The sequence below is a fragment of the Monodon monoceros genome, unplaced genomic scaffold, assembly GCF_005190385.1.
Source record: "Monodon monoceros isolate NGI ecotype Baffin Bay Population unplaced genomic scaffold, NGI_Narwhal_1 Super_Scaffold_4, whole genome shotgun sequence".
NCBI classification, from domain to species: domain Eukaryota; kingdom Metazoa; phylum Chordata; class Mammalia; order Artiodactyla; family Monodontidae; genus Monodon; species Monodon monoceros.
Genome location: NW_021703781.1, coordinates 24,635,583 through 24,653,615, shown reverse-complemented (window position 1 = coordinate 24,653,615; position 18,033 = coordinate 24,635,583). Strand labels below are relative to the sequence as shown.

Below are 18,033 nucleotides of genomic sequence, written 5' to 3'. Positions count from 1 at the left end.
CATTTTATGGTATATGAATTATATCTCAACAATGATAAAGATAAACAAGCACAGGAGACCTAAAAGTTTACTTAAACACAAACAAAACAAAAACCTGAATGCTTTGAATTCAGTTTTATAACTATGATCTTTTTTTTCAACAATAATCATAATGATTACAACAGTAGGTACTTATTAGACTTGTAACAAGCAGTTTATACTTAGTATTCTCTCTCAAATTATCTCACTGACCTTGTACAGGGGTTATGATCCCATTTTATAGAAAGGAAGTTGAAGTTCAAAGAGGCTGAGTAATTTGCCCAAGGTCATATCAAGGTAATTAAGTCTGACTCCAGAGGTTCTTTTGTTTTAGAGATTTTTTTTTTTTGGCCGCATTGCACAGCATGTAGGATCTTAGTTCCCCGACCAGGGATTGAACCCGTGCCCCCTGCAGTGGAAGCACGGAGTTCTAACCACTGGACTGCCAGGGAATTTCTTGGAGGTTCTATTACACCATTTTGTCTTCCTTAAAACAGTGGCTTACTGGTCTCTAATACTAAGTTATTTTTCAATGTGTTATGTTGTTCTTTCTGTCTCCATCAACAAAACAGATATTATTTCAGGACCCAGGATTAAACAATGATCTTTCTTCCTTAGTTTGCAGAGCACAGGGCAAAGACAGAAAAAAAGTCCCATATGACAAGTTTTTATTTGTATCAAATTACAGAGTACCATAAGTAAATATAAGATTATGACTTGAATATTGTAATATAGCTTATAATTTGGCAAATTATTTAATTATCCAAAGTTTATTACATGTTTGAGTACACACTGAAGAAATTACTTGGCATAACTTGGCAAGATAAATATTTCTGTACCTTATTTAACCATTTACCATGTATATATGTGGTACATATATGAACATATGTGTGTATATATATTTGTACACACACTTCTGAATTAAATATACTTGTATAAAAGCTAAAGATTTATATACTGATATTATCTTTAATTCCTTTAAAAAATCTATCATATTAAATTGCGTCTGCATTCAAAGCAGAAATGTAAAAAAACGATCACTTTACTAAGTACACATGAATTTACAAAGTAATAAAAATGAAACAAAATTTCTATTGAAATGTTATATTCCTGTTTAATTGACATTTAAGTGGCACTATCAAACTATGGAAATAAACCTCCGATTTTAGGTTGCTGAGAGAATAAAGATTCTAGTGTGTACTACTGTACCCTCTAAATTAAGATGAACATTATTATAGTAGGAAAGGTAGCATTTAATTTTCTTCTTTATTAATATGGGAATTCTCAGGAAGCCATCAGGGCAGTGTCTGTACTCCTGGGCTGCGGTTTCCTGCTTTTTCATCAGTGGAAGTCTGGCTTCTCAGGAAAGGTGCAGCCAGTCCGCCTAATTATGACACTTGCTGCATAGTGGCCAGCACGGATGCATTCAGTCAGGGGCTTGTCAGAGACCAGCTGAGACAGAAAACCTGGAACACAGACAAAAGGGAAATACATGAGTATTGTGTAACAGCATCAGAAATGTCATATGGGTCAGAACGAAAAATGGTCTACATACCTATGCCTTTTTTCAGTCTTGATAGTGAAGTGTCAAACCTCTAGGGTTAGAGAGTTCTTTCCTAATATTTCTTTTAAAGAGCTCTTTTAAAGAGCTCAAGTCGGGATGTGACAACTCACCACCAAGTCAACCTAGTCTTTCTAAGCCTAAACTATCATGCTTTCCTTGATAAGAAGACTTTAACTCTGAGATTAAAAGGCTATAAGTAAGAAATACTGGTCAAGTAATATTATATTGGGTCTTTACAGCTGATAAATTATTAGTTATGCCTCTGCCTATCTCTCTGGATTCCTTCTGTATTGATGTTATACCTAGAAAATTGCTATTTGGAAAAAATATCTGGATATCTCTCGAAGAACAAATTTGAGAGTTGAAAAGTTATGAATGACCTTATACCTCTTTCACTCCCAGAAGTAACAGCGAAATAATTTCTATAGTCAAGCACCATGGACGGGCTTGACATTAAAATAAATATGGTAAGGTAGGAAACAGGCCTTCTGCTTCTGACCAACATGAAATAAAAGGAACCAGATTTACCCTTTTTCCTGAAACAACTTTTTTATTTATTTATTGTTTTGCAGTACGCGGGTCTCTCACTGTTGTGGCCTCTCCCGTTGCGGAGCACAGGCTCCGGACGCACAGGCTCAGCAGCCATGGCTCACGGGCCCAGCCGCTGCGCGGCATGTGGGATCTTCCCAGACCGGGGCATGAACCCGTGTCCCCTGCATTGGCAGGCAGACTCTCAACCACTGCGCCACCAGGGAAGCCCAGAAACAACTTTAAAATAAAAACAAAGCACATGCAACAAAGTTTTTCAAATATTGTACATCAGCCACAAAAGATCCATGAGAGAAGGGAAACAAATGGGGTAAACTGCAAAAGTTACCGGGCCACAACACATGGAAGGACAGCCTAGGCAGAGCCTGACAGTTTCACTGACTTGAGAAGATGGAATTGGGAGTCAAAGTAGGATAAAATTAAACATCTACACAGACTGATCAGGAAAAAAAGAGGGGAGCTATAAATTGCCAATATTGGTAACAAGAGATATGACATCACTATAGCATCTACACACGCTAAAAGGATAATAAGGAAACATTAACAACTTTATGCCAATAGATCTGACCAGTTAAATTGGACAAACTTCTGGAGAGACACAAACTATCAAAGCTCACTCAGGAAGAAACAGATAACCTGAAGAGCCTTCTATCTATTAAATATTTGATTTTATAATTAAAAAGCACATTAAAAGCACATAAATAAAGAAAATTCCAGGTTCAGATGGTGTCACTGGTTGAGTTCTGCCAAATATTTAAGGAAGAAAAATAATGTCAATGCTATACAAACTATTCAGAAAACTGAAAAGGAGAGAATACTTCACAACTCATTATTTGAGGCCAGCATTACTGATACCAAAATCAGAAAAGATGCAAATATTTTACAAATCCAATCCAGTAGTATATTTTTAAAAAGATAATAAATCATAATCAGCCAGCATTTATCCCAGAAATACAAGGTTGATTTAACATTCAAAACCCAATCAATGTAATCTACCACACTAACTAAGAAAACCATAAGATCATCTTCACAGATGCCGAAAAAGCATCTGACAAAATCCAAGATCAGTTTCTAAAAAAAAACTTTCAGCAAACTAGGAATAGAAGGGAACTTCCTCAACCTCATAAAGGGCACTTGTGAAAAACTTGCATTTAATATCATTCTTAATGGTGGATGATGGATTGTTTTTCCCTTAGAATTGAGAACAAGGAAAGAAAGTTTGTTCTTAAACATTGTACTGGAGACCCTAGCCAGTGCAATATGGCAAACAGAAGAAAGAAGAAAAAGCATCAAGACTGAAAATGAAGTAAAACTGTCTTCATTTGCAGATGGCATGACTGTCTATGTCTACGGTTCTCAACAATGCCAAATGTTCTCTGGGGGGCAAAACTGCCAATGTCTGGAGACGTTCTTGGTTGTCAAACCTGCAGCAGAGGGTGCTACTGGCAACTAGTGGGTAGAGCCCAGGGATGCTGTTAAATATCCTATGATGTCAATAATGCCGAGACTGAGAAATCCTGGTCTATGTAGAAAATCCTATGGAATCTAGAAAAAAGTTACTAGAACTACTAAGTGAGTTTAGTAAAACTGCAGGATACAAAATCACTATGCAAAAATCAATTGGATTTCTGTACTAGTAATGTGTATATACAGCAATTGTATATGCCAGCAAAATTGATATTAAAATACTATTCACCATGCCATCAAATATGTGAAATACCTAGGGCTAAATATGACAAAAGCTGTGTAAGACATTTATTTACACTGCAAATGACAAAACAGTGCTGAGAAAACAAAACAACAATGCTGAGAGAAATTTTAAAAAGCTAAGTAAATGAATAGATATAAAGTGTGCAGAGATCAGAAGATTCAATATTGTTACCAGCTCTACTGATTCAATGTAATATCAACCAAAATTCTAGCAGACTTTTCTAACAGAAACTGACAAGCTGATTCTACAATTTATGTGGAAATGCAAAGAACTTAGACTAATCAAAACACAACTTTGAAAAGAAGACTACTTGATTAAAAAACTTATTACAGAACTACAATAATTGAGACATTATGGCATAAAGATAAGACAAATCAATGCAACTGAATAGACGGTCCAGAAATAAACCTACTTCTATATGGACAATTGATTTTTACAAAGGTATTAAGTAATTCAATGAAGAAAGGGTAATCTTTTAAACAAATGTTCTTAGAAGAGCTGGATGGCCATATGTGGAAAAAAAACAAAAACAAAAGCCCCCACTTCTACTCTTCCTCACATCAACCACAAAAATTAACTTGAAATGAAACATAGGTCTAAATGTAAGAGCTAAAACCATAAAACTCTGAGAAAAAAACTTAGGAGGAAATCTTAGTGATTTTGGACTTGCCAAAGATCTCTTAAGACATAAAAAATATAAACTTTTCTTTTTTTTTTTGCGGTACGTGGGCCTCTCACTGTTGTGGCCTCTCCCGTTGCAGAGCACAGGCTCCAGACGCGCAGGCTCAGCGGCCATGGCTCCCGGGCCCAGCCGCTCCTCGGCATGTGGGATCTTCCCAGACCGGGGCACAAACCCATCCCCCGGTAGGCGGACTCTCAACCACTGCGCCACCAGGGAAGCCCAAAAGTATAAACTTTTATGAGAGAAAAAATAATTTTGACTTTGACAAATTAAACACTTTTATACTTCAATAACAAGAAACAACCCAATAAAAAATGGGCAACAGTATTGAACAAACACTTTAGCAAAGATAAACAGATATCAAATAAGCACATGAAAAGATGTTCAACATCATTATTCATTAGAGAAATGCAAATTAAAGCCACCATTAGATACCACTGCCCACCCGCCAGAATGGCTAAAATTAAAAAGACTGACAAACCAAGTGTTGACAAGGGTACAGATCAACTGAAACTCTCATATACTGATTGTGAGACTATAAAATGATAAGCCCCCCTTTGAAAACCATTTATCTGCATCTTAAAAAGTTAAACATACACCTACTATATGACTCAGTTTTTCTATTTCTAGGTATTTAACCCAAGGTAAAGGAAAGCATTTTTCCATACCACGATTTGTAAATGAATGTTCAGAGCATCTTTACTTGGAATAGCCCGAAACTGGAAAACAATCCAAGTAGCATGGAAGCAGTAGATATGTCCATGGTGATGGTTTCATAGGTGTATACATCATTCAACATTTGTAAAACTGTAACTTTAAACATGTGCAGTTTACTGTATGTCAATTATACTGCAATAAAACTATATAAAAAATTGTCGTAGTTATAAATAAGATAGTCAAGAACAGAAGAATCTGGGGCTACTTCCCTCTTAGGAAAACCCGAGCTGCTGTAGCAGTACTCAAATACTCAGAAGAACAGATGATAATGAGAAACTGCTCTGTAGCCAGACTTTTAGGCCCTCCCATAGCCCCTGGGCAGCTGGGGGGTGAAGGTTAATTTAAAAGCTGTGGTGTAGTGACCTGTAGAGAGCATTATAAGAGATTTATGTTCTTTCTCTTCTACCATTCTGACCACACAGGCTTCTCCCTGTCAGATTTGGGGAATGCTCTGTATCCAATAAAATAAATAAGTACGCCCAACCAAAGAATAATTAATTTGGTTAATGGAGTGATGTATTTTGAAGACGTTTGCTTAGAAAGTGAAATCACTCTCTCAAGAGGTTTAGTAAGAGTATTTTATCAATGGGTTTTCAGGTAACAGTCAAAGGTCGATATTAACTTTCAGCCAAACTGTGAGACTAAACTGCTCAGCCCACACAGTGAATGGAACAGATGACAAATTTAGTCAGATCAGCTTACAATGGAAACACGTCTATCAGAAGACTTACAAGGAACATCTGTTTTCCTCATTCCTCCTGGTATGTTTGAGAGAAAAGAAAGCTTATGTTTATGAAATATTTTTGTGAAGCCTAAATACCAGCATCCTCTTTCTAAGAGAAGAGCAAGCTGATGATTGAAGTCCCCTGAAGAGACATTTTCTTTCACAAGTGGAAAACCTGGATGCAGAAAAAAGCTAAGACCTTTGCCCCAGGTGAATATCAGTTCTTTAATAATCTATTTTAAAAAACGAACTGAGATGAACTACAGATGTTATACAATCAATTTTAAGTGGAACCTTCATAAAGTAGCTGGTGTGAATCTTCAAAAGTTGTATAAAATAGTTTAAATAAAGAGAGCTTATATTAAAGCTCCCTTATATTATATTATATTAAAGAATCATAGGAAATCCTTTTATAATAGGAATTAAACATTCCCAAGATATATTTTTTATTGTGTAAAATATACATAACCTAAAAATTACCATTTTGACCATTTTTAAGTGTACAATTCATGGCATTAAGTACATTTAGCAATGTTGTGTAACCACCACCTCTATCGATTTCCAGAACTTTTTCATCACTCCAACAGAAACTATACTCATTAAACTCTCCATTACCCCTACTCCTGGCCTCTGGTAACTGCTATTCTTCCTGTTTCTATGAATTTGCCTACTCCGGGTACTTCACGTGAGTAGGATCATGTAATATGTGACCTTTTGTGTCTGGCTTATTTCACTTAGCATAATGTTTTGCAATATAATTTTTTAAGTTTAGATTTTAATTATTAGCTGGCCTAAAATGTACTTTTAAAAAACTGTATTTGGAAATAATTTCAAATTCAGAGAAAACTTGCAGGAATAAAAACAATGCAAATAGTACCCACATATCCTTTACCCGGATGCACTTATTGTCAACATTTTGTTCCTTCTGTGCACATGCTCTCTTTTTGTACAATTTTCCCCCTAACTATTTGAGAGGAAGTTGCATCTGTCATCTCCCTTTACCTTTAAATATATCTATGTGTCTTCCCTGAGAATAAGGCTATTCTCTTACATAACCATAGTCACCAACTTCAGTAACACTGTTAGAATACTGTTATCTAATCGACTGTCCGTATTCCAGTTTTGTCAATGACCCAATAATGTCCTTTATAGCATTTTTCTTCCTTCTAGGATAGAATTTAGTCTAGGATTTGTCATATTTTTAGTCTCCTTTATCTTGAACATTTCCTCAGTCTTTCTTTGACTTTTGTGAGAAGGACATTTTCAAAGAATACAGTCTTCCGCTACTCTGTATTTAATAGAGTGATTCTCATTTTGGTTTGTTTGGTATTTCCTCATGATTAATTCAGACTATGCGTTCCTGGCCAGAATACTAGAAAAATTATGTTATTCTTCTCAGGGTATCACACATTAAAGAGCATATTATGTCTGGCTGCTGTTCATTGGTGACAATTTTGATCACCTGATCAAGGTGTTGTCCTATTTCCCTTGCATCTAACAGGGAGCCTGTTGGTAGACAGTTTAATACCATGCAAATATGCTACTCCCCATCAAGAATCCCAATCCCTTCTCCCAGATTTAGTATTCACTCACGATTATTAACTGAAGCAACTTAAACTGTGATGATTTTCTAACTCCAGCACTCCTTTCACATTTACCAGTCAGCTTCTGGCATTTTACTATATGCAAGAGCTTACCTTTTCTCCCATTTATTATTTTTAATCTATTTATTTATCAATAAGGAGCACAGACTTTTTTGTTTGTTTTTGTTTTTGTTTTTGCGGTACGTGGGCCTCTTACTGTTGTGGCCTCTCCCGTTGCAGAGCACAGGCTCCGGACGCACAGGCTCAGTGGCCATAGCTCATGGGTCCAGCCGCTCCGCGGCATGTGGGATCCTCCTGGATCAGGGCACGAACCCGCGTCCCCCGCATCGGCAGGCAGAGTCTCAACCACTGCGCCACCAGGGAAGCCCAGACTTTTGTCTTTTAATCAATGGTTTATAATTCATTACAGCCTTTAATTTGGTGCTCAAAATGTCCCACTTTTTGCCAGTAGGAGCACCTTCAAGCTGGCTCAGGTGTCCTTGGACCTGCCCTCACACTATTTCTGAGCACTTCCTTACTTTCTGGCATTATGTTCAGGGCTCTTAAACCCACCCTATCCCAGCCCTGGAATCAGCCATTTTTCCAAGGATACCTATTTCCTATTAGGGTGGAATAGTATTAGAGATCAAAGTGTGGGTGGTAAGTGCATTCTTTGCTTTTGGACTCTGTCAGTGAATTGAGCTAGGAAGTATGCATGTACACACATGCACAGATATACATACTTACACACATAAATGTGTAAATATGTATATACATATATACACAGAACTATTTTAGAAATTGAGTTGACACCAATATTTCCAATTCCAGTCCATCCCCACAGAGTTCTTTCTTACCTTCCCCCCTTCCATTATCATGATTTTGTACTTTCTTCTATAGTGAAAACCCTAGCTCCCAACAATATCAACACATTTATTTATTGGCTCAGTTTTTTTTTTTTTTTAGTTTTTTTTAAAATTGGCGTATAAGTTGATCCACAATTGGCTCAGTTTTGAAATATCTCTTAAAACAGCTTCAAAATTGCTTCCCCACTTATTCTACGAAAACCCAAATCTACTAAAAAGAGTTTGGAATTGGTTTGCTGTTCTCCAATGTACTCAAATACTGTGTTCAGATTGCTCTTTAGATTGGTTCTCTTTTTTACTCCACTTTAGAATGGTCCACTTTACTTAAGACTGAAAAAAATGTTGGGCAGTTTGCTTTCAGTTTCCTTTCCCCACTTTCATCCTTGTTAATTTAATGTGTCTTTAAAAATATGTAGAATAAAAAACAAACAAACAAAAAAAAATATGTAGAATATTAACATGTTTCCAAGTAAAAACTCTAAAAAAGGTATACTCAGAGAAGTGTCACTTCCTTTTACACTGTGCCCCTCTGTGCCCGTCCCCAATGTATGTACCCAATTTCACTGTTTTCTGGTTTGTCTTCCTGTGTTTATTTTTGTAAAGGTAAGCAGATATATGTGCATTTTCTAATTTCCTCTTCTTTCTTACACAAAAGGAGGGTAGCATAGAATACATGCCCTTTTGTACTTTGCTTTTTTCACTTAAAACACCACCTGGAAATCACTGCATATTTATACATAGAGATTCTCCTCATTCTTTTTTACAGCTGCATAGCACCATATTGTATACCATAGTTTATTCACTCCATCTCCTATGTGTGAATGTTCACATAGTTTCTAATGCTTTGAAATTATAAATAATTCTGTAATGAATAACATTTTGCATACATATTTTTGTGTTGTTGGGTGTGTGTGCGTTATCTTTGGGATAAATTTCTACAAGTAGAATTTTCTGGGTTGAAGGGTAAATATATAAGCAGTTTTGTTAGATATTTGTTAGATATTTTGTTAGACCCTCCTTGGGGTTGAACAGTTTTGCATTTCCACTAGTCATGTTTGAGGGTGTCTGCCTCCCCACAGCCTCAATAAGAGAGTATACTGCCAAGCTTCTGAATTTTTGCCAATCTGATGGGTTAGAAACAATATCTCGATGTAACTTTAATTTGCATTTTTCTTACTATGGGTGAGGTTGAACATCTTTTTATATGTGTAAAGAACAAATCTCTTTCTGTGAGTTGTTTATTCTGATCTTTTGCTTATTTTTCTATAGAATTTTTGGTCTCCTCTGACCCCCCACCAATTTTTAAAAGTTCTCTGCATTTTTAGAATATTATTCCAATAAAGTATTTTTTAGGTAGGAAAAATACAAATAATGACAATATGCTATTAATATATACCAATTCTGTGCCAGTAAGTAAACAAAGTGCTTATTCATATTTCATTCACTGAATGTGGTGAATTATAAAAAGTGTGGTTGGCAGACACTATAGCAGATAAATATGGCTTGCAGATAAATTTAAAAAATAATTTTGCACTCTTTTACTGAAGATTTTGGGCCTAACAAGAAGTCAAGAAGTAAAATCTTAAATAACTGACTTGGCATGTGTACTCAATATGAAAAAGTACCTTAGAAGCTCTTTTTTAGGGGCCATTAGCTTACGGTCCTTGTCAGTACATCATGTTGAAAATGAAGGGTAAGGCTCTGCATATATGCCTTTCAGCACAGCCATGAGAAGAGGAACAGGAGGCATAACACTGGAGAACAAGAAATATCAGTAGTTTTCCAAATCAAGAACTCATATACTGAGGCGATTGTTGTTACCTTTTTACTTTGGTTCATTCTCTCTGTGACCTCTAACTCCCCTCTGATCCTTTTACAGATAGGCTTATCCCAGGGCTTCTCAGACTTTCCCCAAATTTAGGCCAAGTCACAGACCTTAGGTCTCCAACTGTTGAGGCACAGGGTAGGTGAAGGCTTCAATGACATTGAATTTGGTTCCTAGGGCTAGTATCAGCTGGCTCTGAATCCTAGAACAATCACAGACCCAGAGCTCTCAGAATAAACCTCTGTCCATTAACAACTGGTACAGCTTATTACCTTCTGGTAAATTTCATTTGGAATTTTCTTTTACTGATGTTAAAGAGAGTGATCCGCACATATGGTCACCTTATCTTTGATAAAGGAGGCAAGAACATACAATGGAGAAAAGACAGCCTCTTCAATAAGTGGTGCTGGGAAAACTGTACAGCTACAGGTAAAAGAATGAAAGTAGAACACTCCCTAACACCATACACAAAAATAAACTCAAAATGTATTAAAGACCTAAATGTAAGGCCAGGCACTATAAAACTCTTAGAGGAAAACATAGACAGAACACTCTATGACATAAATCACAGCAAGATCCTTTTTGACCCACCTCCTAGAGAAATGGAAATAAAAACAAAAATAAACAAATGGGACCTAATGAAACTTAAAAGCCTTTGCACAGCAAAGGAAACAATAAACAAGATGAAAAGACAACTCTCAGAATGGGAGAAAATATTTGCTAACGAAGCAACTGACAAAGAATTAATCTCCAAAATATACAAGCAGCTCATGCAGCTCAATATCAAAAAAACAAACAACTGAATCCAAAAATGGGCAGAAGACCTAAATAGACATTTCTCCAAAGAAGATATACAGGTTGCCAACAAACACATGAAAGGATGCTCAACATCACTAATCATTAGAGAAATGCAAATCCAAACTACAGTGAGGTATCACCTCACACCAGTCACAATGGCCATCATCAAAAAATCTACAAACAATAAATGCTGGAGAGGGTGTGGAGAAAAGGGAACCTTCTTGCACTGTTGGTGGGAATGTAAATTGATACAGCCACTATGAAGAACAGTATGGAGGTTCCTCAAAGAACTAAATATAGAACTACCATATGGCCCAGCAATCCTACTACTAGGCATATGCCCTGAGAAAACCATAATTCAAGAAGAGTCATGTACCACAATGTTCACTGCAGCTCTATTTACAATAGCCAGGACATCTCAGTGGCCATCGACAGATGAATGGATAAAGAAGATGTGGCACATATATACAATGGAATACTACTCAGCCAGAAAAAGAAATTAAATTGAGTTATTTGTAGCGAGGTGGATGGACCTAGAGTCTGTCATACAGAGTGAAGTAAGTCAGAAAGAGAAAAACGAATACTGTATGCTAACATATATATATATGGAATTTACAAAAAAAAAAATTGGTTCTGAAGAACCTAAGGGCAGGACAGGAATAAAGATGCCGATGTAGAGAATGGACTTGAGGACACGGGGAGGGGGAAGGGTAAGCTGGGATGAAATGAGAGAGTAGCACTGACATACATACACTACCAAATGTAAAATAGACAGCTAGTGGGAAGCAGCTGCATCCCACAGGGAGATCAGCTTGGTGCTTTGTGACCACCTAGAGGGGTGGGAGAGGGATGGGGGGAGGGAGGGGATATGGGGATATATGTGTACATACAGCTGATTCACTTTGTTATATAGCAGAAACTAACACAACATTGTAAAGCAATTATACTCCAATAAAGATGTTAAAAAAATAATAAAGACAGTGATCAATTTTAGTATAACTGAATCCAGTGTTGGAGACAAGGCCTGAGACATAATTTAAACTGTGCTGAGGTGCTAAGCTAGTTTTTTCCTCAAAGCACATAGAGGTGGGATGGCTGGTGCGGGCAAAAGGCAATGTGATTTCCTAACTTCCATGTTGCTTCTGTAGAAAAGATATAACATTTAGAATTTTCTTAGTGTCATTTACAGAGAACTGAGAAATATCATCAGTAGGTATGAAAGCCTTAATGAAGACATTTAAGAGCTAGGGATATTTTAAAAGGAAATGAACAAAGTCTACAGATCATTTTTTTCTTTTCCATATAGTTCCTCCACTAATAGTTTTCATGGTGGCTGGAACTAAAAACCCAGTAGACTCCATTACTGTTCATTCAACATTCACAGTAAAAAGGATGAGTTAGCTTTTCTTATTATCATCAAATATGGTTACACAGTTTATGTTTTAAAAAACTCCAACAATTTGAAGAGAGGACTAGTTAAATCCAGGCAATGGAATAACAGAAAACAGTTAACTAGATAGAATGAGTTAGATCTTCATGTGCTGCTAAGAAACAACCTCAAAGATATGAGTAAATGAAAAATCAAGAGGTTGAACAGTAAGCCCAGTATACTTTCATTCGATGAAAACTGGGATATGTATTCATATACAAACTTGCACAAGCACAGGGTATTTCTGGGTGGATTCAACAGAAACTAGCAACCAAAGCTACCTCATGGAGGGAAATTAGTGGACTGGGGTAGGAGCAATGTTTACTTTTCATTATATATAAATACACTACTTCTATGATATATATATGTATCTACTTTTTGTGCTGTTGTATTTTCTACTGCTTACAGGTGTTATTTCTGCAATAAAAAGTAGATTAGAAACATTTTCCCATACCTTTAAATATTCTTAGAGACCATGCATTTTAAATGTGGATGTAGCATAATTTACTTAATCCTATTTTTGGATATATTTTTTCCAATTTTGTTTTCTACCATAATTAACACTGTAGTGAATATTTTTATAACATTTTAATAACATTTATCATTGTGCACATTTAAAAATTTTAATTTCCTTAGGATAAATTTCTTTAAGGGTAATTAATTTTAAGGCTTTATATCCACATTGCCAAACTCCTTGTCAAAATAATCTTATTAATGTATATACCCAACAGCAGTCTTGCTATAAAAAAATTTTGTTTGATAATTTGAAAAGTGAAAGGCAGAATCTTGTTTTAACTTACAGTTACTTGTATATTAGGGAGGTTGAAAACTTTTTTTGTTTGTATGCCTACTGACCATTTGCATTTCTTGTTTTTATGAACTGTCTGATGACAGCTTTTACATATTTTCCTATTGGGGTATTTCTCTTCTTTTACTGATTTATAAGAGATATTCTCCCAGTTTGTCTACTACATACGTTGTGAATACTTCCCGTCATTTGCCTTTTATTTCTATTGTTACATCAATATATTTATCTTTTCTTTAATATTTTTTCCACTGAATTTAGGCTGAGAAAGGTCTTCCATACCATGAGGTCAAATAAATATTACCTTATATTTTCTTTTAGTTCACTTATGCTCATTTAACTTTTTTACACCATCTAGATATTGAGTATGATATTTGGGATGTGATCAACCTCCATTTTTCCCAAAGAGTTATATTTTTGTTCCACTACCATATCTTAAGCAATCCGTCCTGTTCCTATCATTTTTAAACATTTTATTTTGAAATAATTTTAGATTTAAAAAAGAGTTGCGAAGATAGTACAGAGTACTCCTGTACTCATCCTGACTTTATTAAATTCTTACATGTGTTTTCTTCCATTTTTGCTCTTTGGTCAAATCGTTGCAATGCATTTTAGAAACATGTTTATTAAAAACAGTAAAAAAGCAAAATTCTTATGTGTCTGAAAAATTATTATCATTTCCAGATTTCAGAGATGATTTTTATTTTCTGTTTATTTCCTAAATATTCTATAATAAGCAATATTACTTTTATAATCAGAAAAAAAGCCAATAAACATTATTTTAAAGAATAACATGAAGACATTTAGCTATTCAGATAAAAGGTTAAGAACAACGCATTCAAGAATTTCAGCTAAGTGATATTTTATTCTGACAGTTTTCCACTCATGCTTTTAGAGTTTATTAATAATTGTAGCCACTTGGGAACAGAGCTTTCTGCAAAGTAAATCAGTATAAGCATCAGTGTTAAGTACAATGAAATTGGTCACTCTTAGAAAGATTCCTCAAAACTAAAGATCTTCACTACTTTCTGTACTCTTAGGCTTAGGGAAACACAGGCAGTGTTAGAGGAGGCATCTTAGAGAGTTTTTGAGGGAACCTTAGCACAATCTTTCTTCCCCACATGAAGTCTTTATCTTTAGAAGGCACGTGCCAAATAAATCAGTCTGCATCATTTGAAATGGAAATTCAAGGACCAATGTTTCCTTAGCAGAGATTCTGGGAGAATTCCTCACAGAATTAAGCAGAAAGGATCACTGTACTTGGACAGCGTGGTCATTATGTGATATCAATAAAACAAGCTTTTTGGTAAAAATGGTGAGGTCACTGGCCATAGGACACTGGCCTTAGCATCTCAGAACACTGTAACTGATGAAGCTGGGACACAAAAGGCACACACACAAACTGAAGATATTGGTAAAATGAGGTGGGTGGAAGAAAGGTTTTTCCATTTTGGCCTTTTTTGTCTTTTAAATTAATAGACTATTTTTCGGAGAAGTTTTAGGTTTACAGAAAATTTTAACAGAAAGTACAGGGTTCCTGTATACCCTCTCATCTTCCCATCCCTCAGTTTCCCCTATCATCAACATCTTGCATTTGTTTGGTATCTTGCTACAATTAATGAGCCAATAATGATTCATGAAAGTCCATGGTTTATGTTAGGGTTCACTCGGTGTCATTCATTCTATTTGATTTGAAACTGTATAATGATTTGCTATGCACCATTACAATACCACACATAATAGCTTTACTGTTGAAAAAACTCCTGTACTCTACCTATTCATCCCTCTCACTCCCCGCTCAGCCCTTGACAATCACTCATATTTTTACTGTCTTCATAGTTTTGCCTTTTCAGAATGTCATATAGTTGGATTTGTACAATTTGTAGCCCTTTCAAATTGGATTCTTTCATTTAGCATGCTGTTTGAGTTTCCTCTGTGTCTTTTCATGGCTTGATAGCTCGTTGCTTCTTATGACTGAATAATATTGTATGGATATACCACAGTTTGTTTATCCAGTCACCTATTGAAGGATATCCTGGCTGCTTCTAAGTTTTGTCAATTAAGAAAAGAGTGCTATAAACATTTGTGTGCAGGTTTTTATGTGGACATAAGTCTTCAACTCACTTGGGCAACCAAGGAGCATGACTGCTGGATCATATGGTAAGACTGTGTTTTGTAAGAAACTGTTGAACTGTTTTCCAAAGTGGCTGTACCACTTTGCATTCCTATCCGCAATGAATGAAGAGTTCCTGGAGTTGCACATGTTCACCCTATAGGCCACACATACGAACTCAAGATGCTGCTTAAACGATATGGGTGAAAGAATGTTTTTTCCATTAAAAAAACAATTCTTTCTGTAAAAATTTTTTTTAATTTTTAAATTTCTATTTTTTAACATCTTTATTGGAGTATAATTGCTTTACAATGGTGTGTTAGTTTCTGCTTTATAACAAAGTGAATCAGTTATACATATACATATATCCCCATATCTCCTCCCTCTTGCATCTCCCTCCCACTCTCCCTATCCCACCCCTTTAGGTGGTCACAAAGCACCAAACTGATCTCCCTGTGCTATACAGGTGCTTCCCACTAGCTATCTATTTTACATTTGGTAGTGTATATATATCAATGGACTCTCTCACTTCGTCCCAGCTTACCCTTCCCCCTCCCTGTGTCCTAAAGTCCATTCTCTACATCTGCGTCTTTATTCCTGTCCTGCCCCTAGGTTCATCATAACCATTTAAAAAAATTTTTAGATTCCATATATACGTATTAGCATACGGTATTTGTTTTTCTCTTTCTGACTTACTTCACTCTGTATGACAGACTCTAGGTCCATCCATCTCACTACAAATGACTCAGTTTCATTTCTTTTTATGGCTGAGTAATATTCCATTGTATATATGTGCCACATCTTCTTTATCCATTCATCTGTTGATGGCCACTTAGGTTGCTTCCATGTCCTGGCTATTGTAAACAGAGCTGCAATGAACATTGTGGTACATGACTCTTTTTGAATTATGGTTTTCTCAGGGTATATGCCCAGTAGTGGGATTGCTGGGTCGTATGGTAGTTCTGTTTTTAGTTTTTTAAGGAACCTCCATACTGTTCTCCATAGTGGCTGTATCAATTTACATTCCCACCAACAGTGCAAGAGGGTTCCCTTTTCTCCACACCCTCTCCAGCATTTATTGTTCGTAGATTTTTTGATGATGGCCATTGTGACTGGTGTGAGGTGATACCTCACTGTAGTTTGGATTTGCATTTCTCTAATGATTAGTGATGTTGAGCATCCTTTCATGTGTTTGTTGGCAACCTGTATATCTTCTTTGGAGAAATGTCTATTTAGGTCTTCTGCCCATTTTCGGATTGGGTTGTATGTTTTTTTGATACTGAGCTGCATGAGCTGCTTGTATATTTTGGAGATTAATTCTTTGTCAGTTGCTTCGTTAGCAAATATTTTCTCCCATTCTGAGAGTTGTCTTTTCATCTTGTTTATGGTTTCCTTTGCTGTGCAAAGGCTTTTAAGTTTCATTAGGTCCCATTTGTTTATTTTTGTTTTTATTTCCATTTCTCTAGGAAGTGGGTCAAATAGGATCTTGCTGTGATTTATGTCATAGTGTTCTGCCTATGTTTTCCTCTAAGAGTTTTATAGTGTCTGGCCTTACATTTAGGTCTTTAATCCATTTTGAGTTTATTTTTGTGTATGATGTTAGAGAGTGTTCTAATTTCATTCTTTTACCTGTAGCTGTCCAGTTTTCCCAGCACCACTTATTGAAGAGGCTTTCTTTTCTCCATTGTATATTCTTGCCTCCTTTATCAAAGATAAGGTGACCATATGTGCATGGGTTTATCTCTAGGCTTTCTATCCTGTTCCACTGATCTATATTTGTGTTAAAAAAAAATTCCTAATACTTAAAAATAAAAACCGCTCAAAACATAAAAGTATACGCCTTATATCCCATACTCACTTACCTATTTCATTGCTTGGTGAACCTACTATATTTTATGTTTGTTGTCTTCAGAAAGCTACACGATTCACTTCAGACACTTTTGGTAATCTTCACGGTTTTGGTTCAGATCCTTGAGGACCGGGTCAATGATCTAATGAACCATTTGCATTCCAGATTGCTATAATACTATGCTTTCCCTACTGTCTTCATCCCTCACCCCACCCCAACTTATTCATTTAATTTATCAATGTTCTTTATACAAGAGTAATATCGAACTACACACTGTACAGTAGTGACAAGTTAATTACATAGTTATTAAGAGATAATGTGGGAGTAGTAACATAAGTTATCATGTAATTACCTTTGTTCTCAGAGGCATTACCATGTAATTAAAGCAAACCTGATATAATATTTTACAGCAACTAAGAGTGCTGAATTCTATAATCTCCCTGTCCTTTTCCCTGTAAAAAATTTGCTGTCATTTCTGGATCAATTTGATTTTTCAGTTCTTTGTTCATTCTCCATCTTTCTTAGATATCTACACTTTAGTGATGATTTTATGGGCTCTCTTAGACTGGTCTGCTATACCTTCTAAACCAATGGTTACCAGACATATGCTGCCACACGGCACATGAGACAGTAAATTTAAAGGCGGTACTTTTTTTTTTAAAGGAATTTTGCCTTTATTTGTTTGTTTGTTTATGGCTGTGTTGGCTCTTCGTTTCTGGCGAGGGCTTTCTCTAGTTGCGGCAAGTGGGGGCCACTCCTCATCGTGGTGCGCAGGCCTCTCACTATCACGGCCTCTCTTG

General features: G+C 36.0%; 1 protein-coding gene across 8 annotated transcripts in view; it reads right to left on the bottom strand.

Moving 5' to 3' along the window:
- Positions 1-491: 491 nt before the first annotated feature.
- ADK (adenosine kinase) overlaps positions 492-18,033 on the bottom strand; it is a 488,464-nt gene continuing 470,922 nt past the window's right edge. For all 8 annotated transcript variants that reach the window (XM_029245237.1, XM_029245240.1, XM_029245239.1 and 5 more), the window contains one exon: positions 492-1,484. In XM_029245237.1, coding sequence (XP_029101070.1) covers positions 1,360-1,484 — 125 coding nt within the window. In that variant the 3' untranslated portion in view covers positions 492-1,359. The remainder of the gene's footprint in view (positions 1,485-18,033) is intronic.